Source organism: Panthera leo, chromosome A1, assembly GCF_018350215.1.
Source record: "Panthera leo isolate Ple1 chromosome A1, P.leo_Ple1_pat1.1, whole genome shotgun sequence".
Classification (NCBI taxonomy): Eukaryota; Metazoa; Chordata; class Mammalia; order Carnivora; family Felidae; genus Panthera; species Panthera leo.
The window spans coordinates 179902505-179928072 of record NC_056679.1 but is presented as its reverse complement, the minus strand read 5'-3'; the positions used below and the strand labels follow the sequence as shown (position 1 = coordinate 179928072).

At 46.8% G+C, this 25568-nt stretch overlaps 1 protein-coding gene across 2 annotated transcripts in view; it reads right to left on the bottom strand.

Moving 5' to 3' along the window:
- The window catches only part of SLIT3 (slit guidance ligand 3), a 594982-nt gene that overhangs the window by 99766 nt on the left and 469648 nt on the right, over positions 1–25568 (bottom strand). For both annotated transcript variants that reach the window (XM_042947171.1, XM_042947176.1), the window contains exons 9-12: positions 19819–19960; positions 9692–9763; positions 4815–4886; positions 1112–1183 (exon numbers count right to left, since the gene is read on the bottom strand). In XM_042947171.1, coding sequence (XP_042803105.1) covers positions 1112–1183; positions 4815–4886; positions 9692–9763; positions 19819–19960 — 358 coding nt within the window. The remainder of the gene's footprint in view (positions 1–1111; positions 1184–4814; positions 4887–9691; positions 9764–19818; positions 19961–25568) is intronic.

The window sequence follows — 25568 nt, the reverse complement described above, 5'->3', positions numbered from 1 at the left end:
ACCTGGCATTCTCCAGTGTTCCCAGGATACTCAAGATCAATTCCTCATACTCCTAGGAATTGTGATGGTCACCGAGCAGGATGTGTATGTGCACACATGTACTCCAATGCCCACGGCACATGTGCGTAGATCCCACGGCTACCTAATCACAAACTACAGATAACTCTCCCCCATCATAGAATCTTAAAATATATGACAAGCTAAATTCCTTTCCTTGCCTTTCCACATCAGAGTTCAATTATCTTCTTCAAACATTTAAAGCTCAAATGACCAGAATGAAATAAATGCAAATAAATAATCCTAGAGCTTAAAATTTGAGGCAACAAGTCTTCCTTTAAATTAAATAAACTCTGGGGTGCCTGGGTGGCTCAGTCCGTTGAGCATCCAACTTCGGCTCAGGTCATGATCTCACGGTTCGTGAGTTTGAGCCCTGCGTTAGGCTCTGTGCTGACAGCTTAGGGCCTGGAGCCTGCTTCGGATTCTGTGTCCCCCTCTCTCTCTGCCCCACCCCTGCTTGTGCTCTGTCTCTACCTGTCTTTCAAAAATTGAATAAACATTAACAAAAATTTTAATAAATAGTTAAATAAACTCTTACCCCCTCAGCTATATCTTACCCAGATAGAATCATATTGGTGACTGATTATGTTCTTCTATAATTATTTCACCATCCCACCCCCAACCCTTCTTCAAGGTCACATGTCTATCAGCAGCTGTTTCAGCTTTATCGGAATAAGGTGTGAATGTTTTAGTTCCCTAAATTCCTAGCATGCTCCTGCAAGATGCTTCCCCTTGTAGGATTCCATTCAGCCTTAATTTCTAGCCTCCAGACCTATGGTTAGTGACTCATGCCCCGTCCAGGTTCCTGAGCTGTAATGTATCATGTAGGTTTGTTCACATTGACCTTGGTCTCCCTCTGCCAACTCCCTGGCTGTCCTTCCATCAAAAAGAGGTGGTGGAAGTGTGGGGTGGACAGCTCAGAATCCCCCCCCCCCCCCACCGCTTTTGGTGTGTGTAAAGTCAAAAGAACTGAACTGAGCATGGCTCAAAGTCTGCAGGTGAAGAGCCTGTAGACATTCCTAGAGACATACATAGTGACAATATGCCTACTCACAGCAGCTGTAGGGATACCAGCCCATCAAACAGTCCCTTGGCAATCTCGGTGATCTTGTTTCCATACAGCACCCTAGAAAAGAGAAGACAGCAGTCTCTGTGATGTGAGGCCACTGAAGCCCACTCAAGTGAGAGGCCATCACCTCTGCCAACTCCCGTAGGTGGGTGGGGCTTCTCAGAGCATCTCCTTCCCTGGCCGGCCTTACCCTTCCTCCTTACCAGTGAGACAGCAGGCAAGTGCCACAGGGGCTGCAGAGACAGGCTGTCTGGGAGGCAAGGAGAAATCAGCTCCATCCTGTTTCATTACTGGGCAGCCCAGCTTAATAAATAATCCACAATAGGGCACAGCAGTCCCCTTGTAGTGTCTCCCTGAGCTGCTAATATGACTCACACCTCGGCAATAAATAAGATGTGTAGGAAGCTGGCCGGCCCTGTGTCTTCTTGTCTTCAATGGATATTGATCAGGCTGAGCCCAGCCTACAGAACGTTTCCTTTTACTATCCCGTTGTATCCTAGGAATTCCTGAGCTGAGTTCTTTAATCATCCCTCTAGGCAGGGCTTTGAGTTTTGGGGGTCCTATCCAGATGGCACAGGGACCACAGAGTCAAAGACTGGCTCACAGGAAAAACTGGAGAGCAAGGAATTGTTACCTCAGAGCAATGGCCCCCACACTCCAGCCCCTTTTCCTAGTCTTTGAGCTCTAGGAACCAAGAAACTCTGAATTATTTTACTCTCCTCTCTAGTAGGTGTACAGGTCCCTCATACTGCGCCTCCTATTGGTGGGCTGGGCTTTGGTGACTTGGGAGCGCTTGGGGAAGAATTCTACTGTCTGCTTCTCCAGCCCAGCGCCCAGGGGGTCCTGTTGGCCATCCATGTAGGTGCTAAAGACACTGCTGGCCGCCCTCTGCTCTCATCCACGGCACAGACTGCTTCTCCTGGGCCCAGCCTCCTCTGAGATGGAGAGAACTGATTTGGGAGGGTTGGTTTTTTTTTCCCCCCTTCAATTCCTTCTTGGGCCCTGAAGTATCCTGAATGAATGCAATATTCAATTCCCACTCAGACCGCAAATTCAGGTTGTTATATGTCTTTGAGGAGACAAAATATTAGGGTGGGGAAATAGGAAATGGGAATGCTAAACCAAACCCCCTATTGTCCAGACACCACCAGGAAAAAGCGTGAGTGTCTCACTCAGCCTGCGGGTGGGTTTCATTAATGTTTCAACAAATTAATGAGTAAATAAAAGTCAGCATGATGGCTCAGGCTCAATTTGTAATTCATATGAATGTCCCCCTGCTCACTGTGCCAAATGTAGTAGTGTCCCTGTCTGCTTGTCTTGGCTGATGTCAGAAATTGTGGTGCAGCAGTAGCTGGTGGGGCGGAGGGGCCAGGGACTGGGTCAGGGGATCCTCACATGACCCATCAGACCTCTCTATGGGACAGCTCTAACCTCGTGGGTCCAAACCACCCTCCGGCAGACTGAAGAGGGCTGTGGGTCTACTGTGGAGCAATCTGGGTGTAGACCCACCTGGCTTTCCCCCAAAATCTTTCCTTGACTGCCTTCTTCACACCTTTCATATCTGAGCACAAACATCTCATCCTTGGGAAGTTTCTCCAGAATATTTTAAAGTTTTTCACCACCTGTCACTTTATTTTTATTTCCTCATTACTTTTCATTATGTCATGTTCTACTACTCATGTATTTCTTTATTTTAAACATTTTCTGTGCCCCTACCTCTCAGCTCACTTGAACATAGGCTCCATGCATGTGGCGATATTATGTGGCTTGCTCATGGCAGGGTCCCTAGAGCTGAGAGCTGAACAGGGTTCAGCACAGTATTTGTTGAAAGAATAAATGAATGAGTACAGGCAAGGCTTTCCTGCCCTTTAGCTTGGCCCCTGGTGAGTTTGGATTGGGTATGTTTGTGTTCCAAGCTCCATGAGACCGAGGGTCTTGTCCGTCCAGTTCACTGCCACATTCTCCATGCCTGTAAGACGATGCAGTACCTAGCAGGCATACTTGGAAGGATGAATGCATATGTTAGAGGTCAGGGGGCACTTCACTTAATGCCCCAGTGTGTACTTTGGAACTGGCTAGTGGGATGCCATTTCACGTATGACAAACAGATTCTGAATTTTGTTTCCTGTAGGACCAGAAGCATCTCACTGTCCTCGGATTGTTCCCAAGTCCCAGCAGAGGGAAACTAGATAAGGGGAATAGGAGGGTGGGGGCAGGGACAGGATCCTGGCAGCACACAGCCACTCTCCCTGCTCCTCTGTGATCTTCGGCATAATACGCAGACACTAATCTCATATACAATCCTGTCTTTGATATCCCAGCCAGATGTTCTGTTCGATAAATGAAACTAATTTACTCTGCAAGCAGCCGGCAACAGCTGAATCAAGACACTTCCCTGTCCTCAGCCCCTTCCCAGTGGGATGGGGCCAGGTGGGGACAAATGTGGATCTTGTTACCTGCCCACTCATAAATTAAGCAAACAGGTTACAGAGAGAAGGAAGCATTGACAGCTTGCTTCTGAGCGTCCTCACTCTTACTCAGTGGGCAGGTCACCAAATGATATAAATAATATCAACTGAGGATGCTTTTCTTGTATCTTACTGTATACTTTTTCTTTCACATTATCTCGAGAGGCAGCATAGCATTGGGGATTGAGAGCATGGGTCCTGGAGTCATACTGCTTGGGATCCAATCCTGCATCTCCCAGTTGTGGATTTCAGATAATTGCATTCATTCAACACGCTTTAGCTTTGTGCAATTATCATGTGCCAGGTACTGTTTGAGGTGCCAGAGATTCAGCCAGGATCCAAACAGATAAAAGTCCCTGTCTGTGTGGGGCTTAGATCACCCGATTCCTTCTACTGTAAAAGAAGGAAGTGGATAGAGTCTATGTATTAGGTTGTTATGAGGATTAAAATTGCAAGACTCCTAGAACAGTATCTGGCACACAGTAAGTGCTTAATAAGTGCTGCCAATTATTGTAATCGTGGTCACCATTGAATATGTGGTAGGCAGAAAAGGTATCACTATCCTTGTTTTGTCTGTGAGGAAAATACACAGTAGGCTCAAGTCACATTACCCATGCCACATGGTGAGCCACAGGACAAAGCCCCATGCCTTCTTGCCCCTGTGGGTCTCTGAGTCTCTGGTGGATGAGGCTGTGGTTCCATCCAGTAGGCTGCCCTAGGGTTGCAAAACCCAAGAAAAGAAGCCTTTACAGGATGGCAAGTGTGCTTTCTCAGAACAAAGGCCATGATGTTGGTTTGGAGAAAAAGCCTGAAAATCAGGGGAAGAAAATTAGCTCCTCCCTTGACAAGGTCACATAGTTGGGAGAAATGGGCACGTTGGTAATAAACATACATTACCATTCTGTCCTTCCATCTCCCTAGAGAGCGCTGCTGAGGCACGCAGGGCAGGAGGGGGACGTGCGGGTAGAGCTGAAGATGCATTTGAATTAGAAGCCAATAGCTAGGAAGGCTGCTGGGCACTTAATCAATAAAAATAATGCATTTGGGTTGTAGAAATATTCCCTAAGATCAATTTCCCCTGAAGAAATATTTGTTTCTTTTACCAGGTTGCCACAAGTGTGTAAGGGAACATAAAGCCTTGATAAACACCTCCTGAAAAATATGGACACATTCCCCCCCGCCCCGCCCGCCACTCCCCCATGACTCTGCTCCCCACTTACAGTGACGTGAGTGATTTCAGACCCTGGAAGGCATCTGGAGCAATGTCCGATATCTGATTCTTGCTGATGTCTCTAAAAAACATTAATGGGAGAGTCTGAGAACATAGCTCAAAGGTGTGATACGACCATTCTTAAGTGTGAGTCAAGCATTTCAGATATTGAAAATGGTGAGAATTAATCAATTTATGTATTCATCGTACAAGAGAAGGGGCTTAAAGACCATTCAGTTCAACTGTCTCTTCATAAAATATGCCACATGTTTTCACTCTTCTTGGCTTTCAAAGAACGCCCACCCACGGCACCCTGACTTTGACATATGGCTTTGCACATGTGAGCCCTCACTTTGTAGGGAAGACTGCACTCAGTCACATTAGGGCCTTGTCGCATTACCAAGCAATTATAGCATAAATGAAGCAGAAGCCTGCCTCACCCAAACACAGGCCAGGGTTCTTGCAAGCATCATCTTCTTGTCTCATGCCTCAGCCAATGCTTATTTTTTCCCCCAAATAGTCCTGAGTCATTTCACCTCCCCAGTGACCTTTCCTTCCTGACCTGAAAAGAGGTTTTGAGCAGGGACTTAAGTCTCTGTCTGGTTCAGGGCATCCTTCAGGTCGTGTGACGTAAGCACATCACGCGATTCTCACGGGATGCCTCTGAGATGTGGATTTGTCACTGGAGTGCTCCTCAGAAAGGCACAAGCCTGGGGAGTGATGCCTAGGGCTTTGGGGTAACGTGGATGAGAGGGACGCTGTGTAATAGAAGGCAGCTCCTCTGGCTGGCAGGGCTGGCGCAGAGGAATCTCCCTGACCCGGCTCCTCCCCAAAGCCCAGGGGCTGTCCCCTTTCCCGCATCCCAGTGACTTGTGAGCACCCGGCCCTCAGTTCTGAGGGGGGAGACGTTCTGAGCCATTAGCTCAGAGGCGGCCTCTGGGCTCCTGTCACTGGAAGGTGAGATGCTCCAATTTCCAGAGACAACGTACCTCTCCAGTTCTTTTCCTTTAACAAAATAAATCAATGGATCTTTGCTTTTGTTCAGAAGAGAGAGAGCTGAGGTCTTGGAGGGTCAATGAGGAGGAGATAAGGGGATACGGAGAAGAAAGCACATCTAAGCAGATCCTTAAGCAACTGCCTCTAGCGAGGCCAGACACCCCAGCCCCCAGCCTCTTAAGCATCCTCCCCCTGTCTGTTTCTCCTCTCCTTCTAAAGCGTTGCGCAACCACTTTTCCTAGGCCTCTGCTCTCTTCCCTCCCTGCTTCTGAAGCCGGTAAGTTGAAAGATATTTCACAGGTTAAGGCTTCTTAGGCACAGCTGTCGAGCTTATCCCTTTAGCTGGCAAGATCGCCTCTTACAAATCCACAGATTGTGCTCACAAACTCGTCAGTTTACACCAGGCTTTTCTTCAGCGCTCCACTTTTGTAGAAGGGTCTTAACAAGCAAATGCCCTGGATTATCCTAATCTTGCTCGCCCTTGGCCTGCCTGCCTAGCAAGGCATTCCAGGCAGGCGTGCGGGGTCTGTGCTCAGATCAGACTAGTGAGCAAGCCTGGGTTTTTTATTTTGTTTTCCTGATCACGGGACGTCTCTTCAAGCTACTAAGACCCCCCAGTATGCAAGAGGAAGTTCTGGGACGTGGGGTGGAGGGAAAGCCCTCTGCTTTAGCCTTGTCAGGGCAAAGTGGTATTCAGTCCACAGCTAGCCTTTTGGATGCACTCCTCTCTGCAGCACAGGAGGGATGTCTTGTGGTTTTGGAGATGATGGGGAGTAGAACTGGACAAGTGATAGTTTAGCTGGGAACTGCTCCTGGAGGGTCACTTCATCTTAGTTCTTAATACTGCAGGAAGGAAACAGCAACCCTCTGAGGGCAAGGACCCAGAGCCAGAGGGGACTTGACATGGCTATTCAGGTAGAGGGCTGGCATCTCAAGTCTCCCCTCACTTCACAAAGATGGATGCAAAAGGTAGTGGCACTGGACAGAAGGCAGGCTGGGAAAGGCTTCTGCCGCCTACCAGTCTCCATGCTTGACCCCTCCCGGTCCATAGCAGGTGGCCCTGAGCTGACTCCAGGCATCTGGGTCACTATAGATCAGTGGTTTTCAAAGTGCACCCACAGGGAGTCTGCTTTGGCTAGCCTGGGGAAGGGAGCTAAAAAGTCTGCATAGGTAACACATCTCTATGTGATTCCCATGCACGTGATCCCTGGGTCATACTTTAGGCCACAGCATTTTATGGCCTGGTTGGTCTCTGACCCACCCCAGTCCCCTGGGGCTTACAAACTCGATGGACAAGAGGCAGCAGACTTTCTAGACTCTTCGGAGCCAAGGTGGCAAATTCCATGTGGGCAAGTCTCAAGTGGGGAGGTGCTGGCACCTGTGGATTCTACTCTACCTCAGAGCATGGAGACGAAAGAACACGCCCTTCCAGCCACACCACACAGCTCTGGTCCCCATGTGTCAGTGCCATCAGTTAACCAACCCTGTCAACTGAGGGCTTCTCTCTAGTGCCCTCTGTTCTCTTCTCAAATGGCTCTACCTTGATACTAGTTTTTACCTGGAAGTATTTTTTTCTACTAAGCTGGACATGAGAAATAGGGACAAAGTCATTCATTCCAGGGGCTTGTTGTTGTTGTTGTTGTTATTATTATTAAAGAGAGGAGGAGCGTGTGGTTCATTCATAGTTGAGGGGAAACTTCTGTTAGAGAGAGAGAGACTGGTTCATGTACACCTATGAGGAATTCACACTTAGGGTTTTAAAACCCATTCTGACCAGGGGCCCTACTTCTCCCAAGCCGTCATACTTCCATCTTGATTTGTGAGGTTCTGTTAGCTGGAAAAATCTGTAAGTGGTCTCTTTTCCCTACCGCCATCCCTTTGGGGGGGGGCAGGTAAGGGGGCATCATAATAAATATCAGTAACATCAGAAGTGATCAAAAATTAAATTCACTTCCCAGGTCGTGACTGAGAAGGTCTTATGAATTTTGAATGCACAGATCATGGCAACTCCAATGGGATGAAGAAAGGACAGTAAAACATAGCCAAGCTCTAAATTACCTGGACCTCACAAAAAATTAGAGCAGTAACTTAAATCATGCAAGAGATATAGGTTGGGGCAGTGACTGAACTTGTCATTTTTCACTGAAATTACTATCTGGCTGCATAATCAAGTTAGGCTTTAAAAATGAATTGGGGGGGGGGGTATGGAGTGAGCTGGGGAAGCAGGGAGACCAGGAGATTAATGGCCTAAGGTTTTAAATATTAAGGCCTATATTTATACAGCTCCTCCAGCAAGAATGCTGCCAAGGGGAGGGGAAAAGTATGTGCTCAGGGCTGGCTCATTAGGTTGGTTTCCACTTCTGGAATTGTACCAGGAGAAAATCTTGTTTGGTTTGGATTTCCAGGGAGATGGGAAGTTGCCTTCCCAAGATCTGAGGGTAAAGCCAACCCATGCCACTGTTTCTTGGGGATGTTTATTTTTAACATAAAAGGAGTCAGCAGACACTTAACCTCTTCAATGTAGGCCCTCCTACTCAAGGGAAACCGATGAATCAGCCTTCAGTGGAAGGGAACAAGATCGAGCCTGTGCATATTTCTACCTGTTCTCTTTTTCCTCCGTGGGAGGCCAGAGACAGTAAGTAACTGGGATAAGAGCAGCATTTTGATTACTGGACTGTAAGAAATGATTTCTCAGCTCAGAAAAGGGAAAGGAATCTCCCTCCCAGATTCTAAATATCCAAGCTGGCAATGGCTGGGCCATTTCTGAATCCTACTGGTGTCCTCTCGGAGTGCCCTGCTCTGCATGACTCACAGAGTCGTGCTCAGGGCAGTCATGGGGCTGGGGAAGGTGGTGATGATGACATCACCACAATGGCGGGGATGAGGACCATGGTACAGGATGCTGTCAGTGGAGCCGTGAGAGGGAAGGAATGGCAGCACTGGCGTAACCAGGGACTGATAGGACGTAGTGGTAGCAGTGATACCGGATGCAGCGGTAATGGGGGTGGTGGGGATAATCACAGGCAAGTCATACGTGGTTGGAGAATAAGGAAGGGCCCAAGGCTTCTTATCTCACTTAGAAAGAACAGAAAGTCCTTGTCATGGTCTAAAGGGTCACAGGATCTGGCCTCTACCTTCCCACCTCTCCAACACAAGCCCTGCCTCTGTCCCCCTCCCTGCTCTGCAACCCATCCATGCACGCTCCCCAGGGCCTTTCAGTTGCTCTCTCTCAAGAGCTCCTCATTCCCACCCTTCATTTGGATCACCTGTACAGAGAGGCTTTCATGGGCCCGCCCTTTGTTTCACTTTCTAGTACTTAGCAATTTCTGATATTTGTCTCTTTTCTGTGTTCGCCCACTCAAATGTGTGAGCTCCATGACAGCAGACTTTATTTTAGAGCATGCTCTATCCACAGACCCTGCAATTCCTTGCAGGTGGTAGATACTCTTTGTTAGGTGAATGTGTGCACAGTTGTAGGCATGTACCACAGCCAACATGTTAGGGTGCTGGAGATTGATACAAGGCCATTGCCATCTCATTTTTACTGAAGTTCCTACTTCAGGTCCACATCATGAAAGCCAGAGGACAATAAACATGGTAGTATGGGCTTTTTTAGGCCAATGCAGCTGCACCTCTCACCTAGATAATTTTACTTCGCTCTAGTTGGAGAGGCCCTCAGCTCTGAGGTGTCTACATCACTACACCTCACCATCTGAAAGCAACACTCCTGAACGTTACCTCGCAATCTCAGGAAAGCATTCCAGGCCCGACACTGAGCTCTCCATGAGGAATGTGATGTGGGCTGTCATCTGCGCAGGTCGCCTACTACATAGGGCATATTACCCCCCAAACTGAAAACATCTGGTTCATTCCTCCCCAGGGGAAACTCACATTCGCTTCAGTTTCTTGTACTGGGTGAAGGCTCCAGCAGGGATGGATTTGATGGAGTTCTGTTCCAGGCGTCTGGGAAACAGAGCAGAGAAGAGTCAGTTAACCATCCACCTGTCAACAGGCGGTTGCCGAGGGCCTTGGGGGACAGGACGGCCCCTCCCATCATGTGGCACCCGATACTGGTTGCAGGACACTGGGCAAACTTCTGCAGGATTTTGGTTCTTGCTTATTCTAAGTGGTCTTTGAAGGCAGATGTCTTCTTCACAAAAGCTGTGGGAAGTAACTGGCATGCTGAAAAAGTCAAAGGGATAAAGAGAAGAAAAAGAGGTGGCCTATGGGCCAGCAATGCCCATCTGCCCTGGAAGCATGTCACCATTCTGTCAAAAACTCAACCACTGGGGAGCCTGGGTGGCTCAGTCGGTTAAGTGTCTGACTTCAGCTCAGGTCATGATCTCGAGGTCCGTGAGTTGGAGCCCCGCATCGGGCTCTGTGCTGACAGCTCAGAGCCTGGAGCCTGTTTCAGATTCTATGTCTCCCTCTCTTTCTGGCCCTCCCCCGTTCATGCTCTGTCTCTGTCTCAAAAATAAATAAACGTTTAAAAAAAAATTAAAAAAAAATCTCAACCACACTGCCACTGGGGTATTGTACAGGCAGAAATGACAATGGCTGACTTCATTCCTAGCCTTTTTTAAAATTAAGGTATAACTGACATATAATATTAGTTTCAGGAATACAACATACAATAAATAACATTTGATTATTTGTTTCTGGGTTTTTCAATGGGCTGTTCTAATATGCTGGAGAAATGGCCTTCAAGTCTTTAGGCTCCTAGCCTGCCATTCATCAAATTGACTCCGACACCCTGAGGACCCTAGGGGCCCCGACCGGACCACTCCCCTGGGATGCTGCTAGAATCTGTGGCTTTACTATGTTACAGACTTTCCTGAAGACCTTCCTCTCTTGTAACTCTGCAATGACAAAAGATGTCATAGGCCCCAGGCCCAGGGCCGAGAACTTTCTTGAAGAGAAGTGAGTAAGCATCTCTATTCTCTCGCCTCTCAGGTGACTGCCTGTTACTAAGAACAGGTGTGGTGGGAAACAGGCCTGAGTAGGAGGCAGGGCCCTCTATTAGAGGTGATGAGTGATGCCCTCAGGCCTCGGCTGAGGACTCAGCATCTCCTTCTCGTCCATCTCCCTTGTCTCCAAGGCACGGGTCTTTTCATCACCTTCTCATTTGCCACGGATGTTCCCTAACCTCTCAGCTGGGAAGACACAAAAAAAGGTGTGCGCGGGGGCGGGGGGTGGGGGGAGCAGAAGGAACAGACGGGCGGAAGTGGCTCCCTCAGAGGCTACATCCAGTGGCTGCACATTTCTGGCTGGGATGAACCCATTCATCTTGAAGAGTAATCCCCGCTGCAGAGTCGGGGAGACAGTCGTATTAATTTGTGCCTCTGCGATCTCATCTTCATTGGGGGAAGAGAGTATTTGTTACTGGAACCGCTAATGGAGCAGTTTGCCAGCAATTTTCCCATTTCAAACAACATCTCAGCTGCTAATGTGGAATGGTTTGTCAGGCCTACCCATAACACAGACAAATCACTCTCTAGGCCAAAGGAAGGGTGGGTGGGGGAGAGAGAAAGAGGAAAGGCGGGTGGGAGGAGGGAGGGAGCATCAGGACAGATCATTCTTGGCTGCTAGATGAATAGAGTCTACAAATGAGACTGCCACGGTCTATTAAGAAAGCCTTTGTGGCCTGCTGGAGGGGGTGGGGAGCGTGTTCTGCTGGGCACATGGGCACAGGCTGGCCAGACAGGGGCCTGGCTGGTTCTTGGTAAGGCACAAGAGCGTGCCACAAGGTCTCAGAGACTGTGGGCTACCCGATACAGCCAGCCGCAGAGGCAGCAGGGAAACTCCAAGGACATTCTTGTTCTCCAGCTGAGCAGAGTTCAGCAGGGATTTCTCAGCCCAGGCAACAGCTCCATGGGTCTCTGGGGCTGTCAGTCAGGTGGAAAATGCTCTCCAGGAATCCTGTGATTCACCTGCCACTTTGGCAAGGGATTGCGGCTGGATGATGCCTCTGGGGAGAGCCACTGTCTGTAACGATGGTAACCCCCTCCGTTTTTGCAAGAGGACCCACTGCTTCCAGCTGCACGCCAAGAACCTAGGCAAGTCAGGCCAGCCAGTGGTGTGCGGTCGGCCGGCTGTCAGTGCAATTCATAACCAATTAACCTCCATTTTAGTGAGGGGTGTAAGATTCAAGGGAGGGATGAATCCATGAGCAGTATGTGGTACCTGTCTCTGAGGAATTTAATCATCTGGGGATAGAGACAGCCCAAGATGGTCCACCACAGAACCAAATTCTATTGCTATTATAACAAACAGGAAGAGCTATCATTTATGAGGCCAAGTTGATTTATGTCTATTATCTCTTTTAATCCTTACATGTATGAGGCAAGCTATGTTGGCCTCATTTGGTGGATGAGGAAAATAAAACCTACAGGGATCAAATAGCCCATCCAGAGTGACAGAGCTAGCAAGAAGCAGAACTGACACCTATTTCTACACATCGGACATACTGCCTTTCTTTCTGAAAACAGAGAAATTGAGGCCTAGAGGCTAAAGTGGCCTCCCCAAAGTCACAGAAGAGTTTAGGAGGTTATGACCCCAATGCTGATTCTGAGACATCATGCAGCCTCTGTGTAAGTGGGTATTTTGTCTTGCCATTTGCAACGCCGTGGACAGAACTAGAGTGGATTATGCTAAGCGAAGTTAGAGAAAGACAAGTATTGTATGACCTCACTCATATGTGGAATTTAAGATACAAAACAGATGAACATAAGGGAAGAGAAGCAAAAATAATATAAAAACAGGGAGGGGGACAAACCATAAGAGACTCTTAAAATATAGAGAACAAAATGAGGGTTGCTGGGGGTGGGGGTTGTGGGTGGGGGATGGGCTAAATGGGCAAGGGGCATTAAGGAGGACACTTGTTGGGATGAGCACTGGGTGTTATTATGTAGGGGATGAAGTCATTGGCTTCTGCTCCTGAAATCATTATTGCACTATATGCTAACTTACTTGGATGTAAATTTTAAAAAATAAATAAACTTAAAATAAAATTTCATAAGGGAATAAAAAAAAGATGTAGGCATTTTGTAAAAAGGCTGTAGGAGTTGAGGGAGATGCAATACAGATGCGAATACATACAAATATGCAAACAGAGTACAAAGGTGTGGTTTTGAGCAAAGAACTTCAATCTTAGCAGGGACGGCTCTGTGCATCCTGTACCCATCAGACTAGTACACTCTGGGGATGGTATTTGTCTCTGCAGTCTCTCTGCTTCTTATGCTGCTGTGGGTCCTGGCTAGATACCGGATCCCTTATGGAGTGCCAAGGCCATGCCATGATGTGGGTTAACCTCGCTCCAGGGGGGATCAGAGTTTGTCTGGGGTGGTACAGTTGTGAATAGTCAGTGTCCTTCGAATGTGAGGTAAAGGCAAGGGAAGGGGTAATAACAATAGTAAGAGCTATGAGGTGTCAGGTGCTTTGTAAGTCAGGCATTAGGCTAAGAGTTTTACATGGCTTGTTTATCTTAATATTTACACCACGGTGAGGCAGGTCCTATTCATCGTTACCATCCCTGCTTTAAACGTGAGAAAATGGAGGCTCAGAGATGTTAAGTCTCTTGTCCAAATTCACAAAGTCAGGAAGAGCTACAGCTGGAAGGAAATGCAGGCAAGTTTATTCAATTCGAAAACCTGAGCCCGCAGTCACTAAGCTTTGTTGAATCCCATTTGTAGCTGAGGCATCTCCATTTTTAGTTGCCGGCAGCTCATCCTCAGAGAAATGGCCCCTTTGTGAAGGGAGTAAGACTACAGTGCCTGTGCACACACAAACTTTCTATGTAGCATACAGCCCCTGGTAGGTTTTACATAGCCTGGAACAAGCATGCAAAGATCCATACTCCCAGTGACAAGAATTCAGTGTGAAGAACAAAAAGAAGCATTAGCATCAGCAAAAAACTGTCACATTTAGAGAGGTGTCTGAAGCCAACAGCTGTTTTAGGTCTCTCTTAAATGGCACATGTGTCTTTCTTTGTCTGGCAAACATTCTTCAGGCTGCAAACTGATTTAATAGAACTGGCATAAAAACAAACATACAAATCAAACATCTGAACATCTTCCGGCACCAGTAAAAACAATGGGAACATCTGATGGGGATTTCAGCCGTTTGCGCTCTGTATTGATTTGCCCTAGTTTCTCGGTGCTTCCTTAATGATCTGTCATTTGCAAACATGCGACTGAACACAATATATTTCTTGCAATGCATAAGTCAACATGATGCCAGAGAGACTGGCAGGGGCATGGCTAGTGCGAGGGCATGGCTACAAGTCACCTGATAAAGACGTCCTGGAGCTGGGTTGGAATATTGGTAGTGGTGTGGCTGAGGTGGCAATAACGATGAACATCTACCATTTATCGAGGGCTTTTTCTATGTCAGACACTGTGCTCTTTGCATACTGGCTCATTTTATTCCTTCAGCAAAACTACAAAGCAAGTGTTACTAATAATATAGTAACAACGAAGTTGAGGGATGCAGGCATATGTGACACGAGCCGCTCCTAACCTACTCTGCAGAATACCTGGCACTGCCTGCAGAAAGCAGAGAGAGAGCCAGATTTGCTCTTCTTACTATTTGCACATGCCCACATGCCTCCACCACAGAATTTGTTTTTTTATCATCTTAGAAAACAATGAATGAAAAATAATATGGGAACTTGAGACCAAACCATTCTATCATGTTGTCCATGCAACACATGCATAGGCTTTTCTTTTTAGATTTCATTCAGTGCCTTCCAAACATCGTGCTAATTTTCTGTGCAATTGTGTTATTTAATCTTCATGGAAAATCTCTAGTAGGTCTGATGAGCCCCATTTTGCAAGGGTCGGGGGGGGGGGTCGGTGGGCAGTGGCGGACCAAGTGAAGCAGGAGATGTTAAGAAAGATGCGCAAAGTAAGAGGCGAAACTGAGACTCAAACCCTGAACTATTTAAGGCTCTGTTCTTCATTATTCTCTATGCTTCAGCGGCTTCCCCTTTAGACTACTGCCCCAATCCACCCCATCTTCCTCCTTCCACGTGGCAATCCCTCAGAAACCTGGTGCTCTCAGAACATTTAAGAATCCTGATTGTTGACGGCTTCCAGAATCCTCCAGTCCTTTTGTTCTTTTGACTGTTTTTTTGTTTTTTTTTTTTTTGGTTTGTTTTTTAGTTCTCTCCTTTTAATATGCCCTGGTGACCTGTGTCATGGGAAAATATTTGCTTTTGTTAAGCAGATAAACCACTATTTGTCTGTCCACCCCAGATAAACAACAGGGGTGAGGTGAGACTAGGTGGAGAGTGGGGCTACCGTTCCTCTCCCCCAGATGCTTTCACTTATGACTTGACATTCAGTGCATCCACACAGCCCTTCTCCATCACCTGAATCTATGTGCTACCGCAGAGGGCATGAGACACACTGGATGGCACTATGTGGGGGTGTAGAGCAAACTGGAAGAAGATGGGCAGTGATTAAGATGGGGCTCTAGGCACAGATGGTCCCTCTGGAGGCTTGAGGACTCAGGGGTGAAGACAGAAGACCACAGAAGAGAGGAAGGTGTGAGCCTCTGGCTCTTCCCAGAATCTATCCCTGCTGGAGGCTGGAGCTGGTTCAGAGAATCAACAGGGAGCAGCAAGAATGGTGATGGTGGGAGCTCAGTTTCGAGGAAAATCTGCAGGGAACTGTCTCACTGTGGGTTCTCTGGAAGAAAGCTATTTTTAGAGGAATTGGCTCTGCTATGCGGGGAGACCAGCAGACACTCCTCTGAGCTGCGTTGGCTTTGAAAAACATTCTAAAAGAGTTTGCCAGATTGCTTTGCATGAGAGATAGTCCTTCCTCCCCCCAAATGTTGGCGAGTGCAGAACCCCTCCTAAGGTGTTAACACATCACCACTGGCTAAGGATGGCCCATGGGGTCTGAAGAACCTGATATGGTGCCAAGCATCCCTAAGGAGAAAGGGGAAGTCTGGATTGTATGGGTGGCCATGGACACGAGTCAAAATTCTTGATGGGAAAAAGGAAAAGTCACATTCAGATGTCTTTGGGATGATAAATCAGACACTTCTATTCATCCGGGGGGGTGTATTGCAGTTTCCACTCTCTGTCTCATCTTTCAACCTCCCCCACCTGCTGGTCTTCTCTCCCTAAGAGGCTGCGTTTCAGCTGCTTTCAAGACTTTCAGACCAACACACAAGTCCCCAGCCACAGGTTTTGTTGCCTTGAGGAACAAGCAGGTTTCTTCCTCAAAGGTCTCTCTTACATGTCACTTCTGCCTGTAGCCTCCTAACCACAGAGTCTTGCTTCGTCTGCTTTAATGTCTCAGCTTCATTTCATCACAGAGGAGAAGGAGGTGAGCACAGCAAGAGAAATCCTGGGCAATCTGTCTGGTGGGCCGTGGGAGCTCCACAAGCAGGGGCGGCCTTATTTCCATGTCTGCATACATTTGCATGATGATGAGCTACCGCCAGGCTCAATTCATAATGCAAGTGGCTAGCCCGGTTCTTGAACCTCTTCTGTCAACCATCACCCTTAAAGTCCTGACTTAGTTCTATGGAAGGATCTCCAAATGCAGGTAGCTTCAGCTCCTATGATATGGTTTCCAACCTTTCTCACGGAGCCTAATAAAATGGTAGTAGCAGCAGCAACAATAGCAACACAAGTACTAGCAGTAGTAAAATAATAACAATCATGGCCAGCAGAGTATATCCTATGTGTCAGATACAACGCCAAGCATTTGACAGCATACATTTCATTTAACTTTTGCAAGAGCTGTTCAGAAGGTACAGTTGGCCTGTGAATGTTTCAGTTGAGGAAAACAAGACACAGAAAAGTTATTTGTCCAGAGTCAAAAGGCATGGCCAGAGCTAGTATGTGGGTCTCCCTGAATCCATAATCTACCCTCAATGGCTGCTGTTTGTGGCTGTTTTTAGAAGCACTGTAGCTAGGTTGGTCATTCCCAGACTTTTAGATTTCACAGGCTAGGTGGTTATAGACCTTTTATTTTGCCAGTGAAAGTGCTCTGTGTGTTATATATAATGTATATTATATAGAGACATACATTTATACACGTGTTAATTAAGCACATATTTAGCACATACATGTGCATGCACACCCAAACATATATATTCTGCCTCTAGTGGCCATGATTTTATAAGATGAAGGGCATTTTCAAAAATATAATTTATTGTCAAAGTGGTTTCCATACAACACCCAGTGCTCATCCCAACAAGTGATGAAGGGTATTTTTAATAACAGCAATAGAATAAGGAAGTTCAAGAATTTAAAATAAAGTCTCCTTTAAATGGAATATTTTTGCTCATCAGAAAAAAATCACATTGTTCTTGTTTTTCTCACTTTACCTCACATTGGGAAAAACATTCCAGTAATCAGACAGCCTTTCAGAAATCACTGAATCAAACTATTCTAGTTTGTTAATGTCCCTTTAAAAATTTGATGTCCAGGTATGAGCCCAACAGTCCAAGTATGGCTTGGCCTGCATGGGTCCCACCTCCAATGTACAATTTCCGTCTGCAATTCCTCTCTCCTAGACACCTAAGCTGTGTGCCTGTGAGGCCCAAGTTGGAGGTATAATGATGTGGAGGAGAGGAGGGTGAGTCGGGGGTTGGTGCGGGTCAATGGTTATAGCTTATCTACTAGACTGGCCTCTTTCATCATGCTGTGGTTTGAGACCTGGTCAAGGAAAGATCTATAGCTGCCAAAGACAGAAGATGAAACCTGGCAGATGGAGGGAGAAAGGAATGAAGTGGGGCAGAAAAAGTGGGAATCTGAAAGGAGATGAATGTGGGCAGGAATTCCGTCTTGCACATCTGTTTGAGACAGTCAATGTCCTACCCTGTCATGGATGGAGAGGGAAGGTGGAGGGGCTCTTACAACAAGGAAGGAAGAGCTGACTGGGTGAAGAAAGATGGCACTGGGAAGTGACATGGGAAGACCATGGGTGGGGAGAGAAGGGAGAAAATGAATGAGGGGAGGAGTATAAACACAGGGGGAAATGGTACGGAAAGGGGAGAGAGTAAGGCCAGGAACAAAAGGAAATGGGAGAAGAAGAGAAGCAAGGGGGTGAGCAGGAGAGGCATGAGGTTGAAGCGAGTTCATGAAGGAAGGGATCTTCAAGTCTAGAGCAACAGACTGTGAGGAGCAAAGAGAAAACAGCAAAACGTGAACAAATTAACTGCTGGTTCTTGACGAAAGGAAGACTGAAGGGTGAGCGAAGAGGGATGGAGGCTACAGAAGGTGTGGCTGTCAGGCCAAAAGGAGGCTCTGCTGACGAGCTCCTGCCTACAGGAAGAGGTAGAGGCATGAGTTGTGTCTACTGGGGCTGGGAAGACAGTTTTAAAGGGAATCAGGGAAAAGTTGACAAAACCAATGAAAGAAGAAATGAAGCCTCCACTGTTGTAAATCCTATGTTTCTTCTCATCTCAATCAGGGTGAAACAGAGTCCTTAAAATGCCCCCATGATTTGGCCCTTCGTTGCCCCTCTACTTTTATCCCTTAATTCTGCCCCTTACGTTTGCTTCACACTAGCCACACTGGCCTTCTGGTATAGCAGGCACTCTCCTCCCTCTGGGCCTTTGCACATGCTGTGCCCTCTACCTGCAACACTCTTCCTCCACGTATCCACTTGCTTTTTTTCCCCTTAACTGACTTCAAGTCTTTTCCTTGCTTTATTTTTCTCCACAGAAGCTACCCCCTTCTATCATATCATATAATTTACATTGCTTTGTTTACTGTTTCTTACCTCCCCGCACCCCACCAGAATGTAAGCACCATAAAGGCAGAAATTTTATCTTTTATTCACTGATGCTCCTGGAGCACAGAACTATGACTAGAACATAGGGGGCTAACAACAGACATGTGTTGAATGAATGTGTGAATGGCTGAAAGAGTTAATGGGCCATCTATTGGAATGCATCAGGAACAGAAGGGATGCAAAGGAGGAGGAAGAGGGAGAGAAGGAGCAGATGAGCAGAGGGGCTAGGGAAACACGTGTCTTATTTGAAGGGATTTTATCTAATGATATTTTGACTAGGAAGATTCTATCTAAGCATGTTTTTAATAAAGCCACCTAAAGGTGAAGGTAAAAAATGAAAACATTTGTGGTCATGTAGAGAGTGATCTTGAGGTTGGTGTTGACTGACCCCTCTACTTGACCCAGAATGAGAAACTGGCCATTTTCTAATGTATAAGGCAAGAGTGGACAAGATTGAACTATACGGTCAAGAAATTTCTAGTGGTATTGTGGACATCTGTGCACACACACAGACATACACAATCTCTGTACCTACAGTTCTAATCTAGAGGACAACGATCTGATTTGAAATGATTAACAGTTCACTCTTGCTCAGATAATGGTAGCTATGAAATGAATTCATCATTTGTGTACTTTCTGCCAATACTACCACCAGTGCATAGAGCATTTGCCCACGTGCCAAGGACCCTATTAAGGGCTTCCATGCAGTATTTCATTCTGTTGCCACGATGACCCATTGACAATACTGTAATTATCACATTGTTATAGATGAGAGAAGTAGAGATGAAAAAGAGCGATTATTTTGCCCAAAGTCACACAGCTAGTAAATGGTAGAGCTAGGATATAATCACAGGGTGACTCCAGGGAAGGGACTGGCAAGCTTTTATTGTAAAGGGCCAGATAGCACATATATCAGGCTTGGTGGGCTAAGTCACAACTACTCAATACTGCCTTACGAGGACAGCCATGGACAATCCGTATGCAAATAGCTCTGGGTGTGTTCCAATGAAACTTTACTTATAGAAATAAATGGTGGACATATTTGGACCACTGAGAAGTTTGCTGACTGAGCTCTGGAATCTATGCTCTTGACAACTGAGGTATCACACCTGGGAAAGCCTGGACAGTTAGCAAAGGGATCTCTGAGTGTTTTTTAATAGTTAGCGGTAACAGGCCCACGCGCCACCAGACTACTGAGGGATTGGCTGAGGCAGAGAGATAAACTCACCAGGGACAGAGGGTAGCAGATGGGGCACTTACATTTCGACGATGCCCTCTGGCAAGTTGGCAGGGATCTCCGTCAAGCCCTTCCCTCGACAGTCCACAACGTTATTGCTGCATGTGCAGGCCGAGGGACAGGAGATGGAGTTGGCATTGCAGGATGGAGGTTCTGAGTGGGGTCCTGGAGGTCCAGAACACATGGTCAATCATGACAGTGTCAGGAGCCACTGGAGCTTTTGCGCCCCTTAACCAGCTTCCAAGGAAGCAGCACCTGATAAAATACCTGCAAAATTTTCACCAGCTGACATCTCCTCTCATCTGGGAGACATGGCTGCAACTGGCTAAATATTTAGCCAAGAGGAGAGATTCTGACCTTGACCTGTTTCTGGATTGTTCTACTGGCTCTGTCATCACATCATCCTCGTCTTTCAGAGAAAGGGTTGCTCCCAGAGTCAGTCCCACATGAAAATATGCCACCAGAATGCAAAAAAAGGCACACTGGGACTATTTGCTCAGGGTGCCCAATGTCTGAACACCTACGATTTTTGGCTTTTATTTGGGGATTGGATGCTAGGTATAGGCACACTTTCATTCTTTTCTCTAGAGTTTTGAACACACTCTAAAACCAAGTTGGGGTAGGGGAAGCTGTCAGAATTTCATTATTTGGGGCATTGATGTTCTCAAAGTGTCTATAGTCATCAGCAGTGACATCATCCAAAGCATTTTCAAGCAATTTTTATGTCCAGAGAACACGCAAATAAAACCTATCTTATTAGAAAAAAGGCAAATAACTTATTACGTATTTTGGAGTCAGCTTTTAATTTTGTTTGAGGTGAGAACCTGTGTGAATTTAAAGCAAAGTGGTAAAAACCCAAGTAAATGGCATCTAAAGAACTTCTTTAGAAAACCACACAAAGATAAAGATATATATTAGCAAACTAACCCAGGATTCAAAGAGTCACAAGAAGTACATTCAAATGTTTTAAACACATAAAAGTTTTCATGCTATCACTACTTCTTCAAAGTAAGGTAAGAATCTCAGACCTGTGGTTTTTTTCTAAATGTGGACATTTTGTGGTCCCAAAGGTAAACTCGACCCCAGAGCCTCCTCAGGACCTCTCCACTGCCTGCGAGATCTAGCCAGCAGGGATTACCTGATGTCTTTCCAGATGCCCATCCCCAGAGTGGAGGACCACAGGCTCAGACCAACTCTGCCGATCTCTCACTGCCTGGACATGGGATTCTGACTGGGAGCCCTTGGACAGAGATTCAATATGAAACCTGAAAATGTCTGCAGGGAAACACTGACTTTGGTTTGGCCCCTGTTCACTGGAGAAGCTGAGTCTGGGAAGTCAGAAGGGTCCAGCCAAAGTGGATGCATCAGAGAACCAAGGGGGCCTGGGCAAATGCTTGTTTGGACATTGAGACTCAAAGTGGAGGATCCCCCTCTTCATGCTCAACAGTCCCTGTGCCTGGGGACAGTCCTTCTGCAAGGGCTCAAATGGATGCTGAAGGCTCGTTTTGGAACATTTACCTTGCCAGAAAGTGCTGACTCAGTAATCAAAGATTACTTCTCTTGGCCTCACCATCTCCTTCTCTCTCTTTTTCTCCCTTTCTGTCTCTGTCTCTGTCATACACACACACACACCTACAGACACACATACACACATACACACATACCCCAAATTAAAAATATCCTCCCTTCTGGGACGTTTGAGAAAATATTCATGTTTAGGGCATAGGGACTTCAAACTCTTCAGTGTTACTCACATTAGCAGATCTCATGGAGACCATGAAAAATGCCAGAGTGATGATGAATTTCACTAAAATCCCCAACCGGAACATTCTCTGGGAGAGGTGATACAAGCTTTGTTCCAAACTGGGGAAGTTTTCCATTTCTAAGGAAATGGCAACCCCAGAGAATCAGCTTATAAGAGCCTCAGATCAGGAATGAGAGTGTTGTGGCTCACAGAGTGGGGTCTGGAGTCCTACTGCTTCAATTTGAATCTTGGATCTGTCATTTCATCCCTATATCCCCATGCCTCAATTTTCCCCATCTGTAAAATGGGAAGAAATAACAATACTTATTTCACAGCATGGTTTTGTTGTGAAGGCAAAGAAAGTTAATGCATATAAAGTATTTAGAAGAATGCATGGCACAGAGTCAGAGCTTAGTTGCTGTTATTACTGTTAATGAGTCTACCTCTGCCACGAATTGCCTGCAAATCATAATATCCCTCTGAGCTCTTTTGTTACCATCTCAGTGAATAAGAAATTTGGACTGCATGACTTCTGAAGTCCTTTTTGGACTGAAAAGATCAATTACTCCTGGTCTTCAGAAGAATCGAAGCAGAGAAGGAGTAAAACACCCAACAGTACCTGTCCATCCTGGCTCTGCTTCTTTGCAGGGGGCCAAGAGGATATACAGTGTGAAGAGCTCCCACCCTTTCCCCACATGTGAGAGAGGCTGGGAGTGGTATGGCTTCAGATGTCAGGGCTTTTGAAGTGCCTATGACGCTCCCCAAAGAAAACTGCCAGGCTTGGCCCTCCACATCAAGGGGCTAGGGTGCCTAACAAAGCCAGGGAGAATCGCCACACCACAGGCACCTTCCTGTTTGGGAAATGTCAGGGATTCTGTGGAAGGATTAAGTCTGTGCTCCTCCTGTATTTCCATCCATTGAGGCAGACAGTAATTGGATGGCTGTCCTTCTTCTGATTTGTCAAATTGTTACTTGGTTGGGGTGTGTCAGGAAGGGAGAGGGGGAGAAAGACATTACAGTCAGGGCTTCTACGGGCAACAGGAAGTTCTGAAATGGGCGTTTTTTCAAAAATGCCCCTTTGACTTCTGTGCTAGAATTAATTCTGTTTAAACCAGCCCCAGGTTGTAGCCTTGAATCCCTCTGGGAATGAGCTGGGTCTTTCACAGGGTGGCTCTGATTCTGTAGGGAGTATGTGCTACATTTCAAGGGATGTTGTCAAGGTAAAAAAAGCCTTTGAAAAAGATTCCATAACCAGGTCACTAACAACACCTTTAATTACGCAGAGAGTAACAAAGGTAATTATAGCCTCTGTCAGCATCCCGGGCTGGTGGCTCCCCAGCCAGGCATTCACACGTGGTGAGGGTGTTATCCTCTTGTTGAAACAAAACACTTCAGGTTTAAGATGGGGTTGAAAGATAGGTTCATTTTCCCCGGAAACATTCCCCTCTGCTCCATGCCCAATGGACCGAGTGCATTTCCCTTTGAGCCTCTGAGTGCTATGGTGGCAGAAGTCCCTCCCCTTTGCTTTTTGTCTTTGGATAGACTGAGACTAACATGTAAATTTGACAAGGGCAGTGGTCTTTTCTGTCTTATTCCCTGTTATGTCCCCAATGCCTAAAGCAGGGCCAAAGCACAAAACCCTGTAAACATACCTTGGGTCAGCGGAAGGATGAATAGATGAATGGAATTCGTCTAGAAGCCTGGCAGAGTGGGGGCTGAATGTCACCAAGCTATGGGGGCGAGTAATCCTTCTAGAAGGGCCTTAAGGGGAGACCCCTGAGCTCTGAGTGCCCTGGGCTCTGGTTGCTAGGACCAGCCATAGTGTGTGTGGGGGTGGGTGGGTAGGGAACGAAGCGGTTATGGGTGGATGGGACTTTCATGCCTGAAGCTCATGTCTTTCTACCACAGCTCAGTGCTGGCAAAGGCCATCTGCTACTCTGCTGAGGCTCCTGCAGAGCCCTGCTCACCTGCACAGCTCAGGGTGTCCTAGGCACTCGTCTTAGCTCTGTCTGCAAACCCCTTCCTCTCAGCCTTTCCTGTCCACACATATTGAGAGTGAAGGGGGTGGTGCAGGTGACAGAGAATTTCCAAGGGGGGCAAAGTGAGGAAAAACCCATGGTTCTACCCAGGAAATTCTCTGAGCACTGTACAAGCTGAGAAGCAGATGAATGGGAATAGAGTGTTTTGATCGAGGTGGAAAGTCTCCACACATGTTTGAGGGGAGAGGACTATGTGGGCTTGTGCCTACATGAACATGTGTGTTCCTGTTGTATAACACGTGCTCACAGGGCTCGTGAATACTCATTATCCCCAAGCAAGCTTGCCTGCTGGTACCATCTCCTCCTTTTCCTGGCACAGAAAGCAGCTTAAATCAGAGTGTAGTGATGCACTAGCACACAGAACCCCTGTAATCCATGTTCTGAGATGTTTTGTGAGGAACTTGAAGTGGATGTGGACTTGCTCTTTGTTTTTAAATGGGTGCCCAAGCTATCTGCCCTTGGAACTCTTCCTGTGGGACAAAATGTTGCTGCACTGAGGTGGAAGCTAGTTCTCATCCAGAACAGGGAGACGAGGATATGGGCCAAGTACCTGTCTCCCCTCTCGGGGCCTGTCTCCCCTTTCCGGAATCACCACTTCAGCTCAGGAATTTCACTTTGGAGCCAGAGCCACCTCCGTGTCACCCAAAGAGGACACTGGGATGTCCAGCCTTCTGATGTCCCCTGACTCCCACTCCCAGGACTGTGGCCTGATGTCTTGAGGGAGGGCAGGGCAGAGCACAGGGCAACTGAGGTGCTGATCCTCCCCTCCCTGATTATCAGGCTGCTGTCCCCTCAGATGGGGGGGGGGGGTCCTCAATGAGCACAAGGGCAGGGCAGGAATGTGTCCCCGGCCAGACCTGTCATGGCAAAGTGCCTGTGATGGCTGGCACGAACAGCGATCACGTCATCGTGTCTCTGGTGACTGCATGACACCCCCTCCAGTCTGAGAGACAAGGAGGAGGAGCAATGACCAGGGACACTGGCTCCTGCCAGGGTGCCTCCTCAACTCTGTTCTTCTATTTGGCATCACGCTGGAAGTGGAAAGTCCTAACTGGTGTGTCCAATTAAAGGGGGAAAAGCTCATTGAACTTCAGACCTAGAAAGGGCCGTGGAGCTGATGAGGAAACAGACATCTTGGAGGGAGAGAACTTGCCCAGGGACACAATGGTGGCCCAACTAAGAATGATGTCATTGTCATAACAGCAGCTAACGTTTATGGAATGTTTCCCAAGTGCTAGATGCTGCACCAAGGGCTTTGCATGTGTGAGCTCATTTGGTTCTCATAAAACCATGACGTACGTTCTTTTATTATTATTATTTCCATTATACTGATGAGGAAAGGGAAGAACAGGGAGTCAAGCAAACTGGTCAAGATCATGGAACTAGTGAACCACACATTCTAAATTCTGGTTCAGTGTTCTTTGTACCATCTCCTTTGCCAAGAAGATACCCCAAATGCCTCTCTTTATTGCCATGACTTTGAAAGCCATCAGAGCCTGGGAATCTCAGGAGGTAGGAAGAAGAGCCTCAGGGGCCAAGACACAGATTGTGTAAGCTACAGTGGAGATAGCAGGGCACTCTTGTTAGAGCTGTGTTTATTTCTTTCCGTCTTTAAAGGGAATCCCACCCAGCAGAGTGCACAGAACCAAAAAATCCAATGGCCTTGTGAGCATGTGGAAATAAATTAATTCCAGCATTCAAATTAAGCATCCCTGTTGGCCTCTGGCCTTTCAAAAGCCAACAACAGACTGCAATGACAATGGGGTTTGAGCAATTATGATGAGAATATAAATGAACGTGATTTAAATACCAGAGGCATGATAATTTTAGGAATGGCTAAATAAACCTAATAATCTCATTCTTGCAATGTCCAATTATGGTGTTTTAATTAAAACCTCCTAAGGAGATGGGCGGCTAGTCATGGCTTACCTTAATTATCTTTATACTTAGTAACTAGTCCCAAATTAAAAAAAAAAAAAGGGGGGGTGGT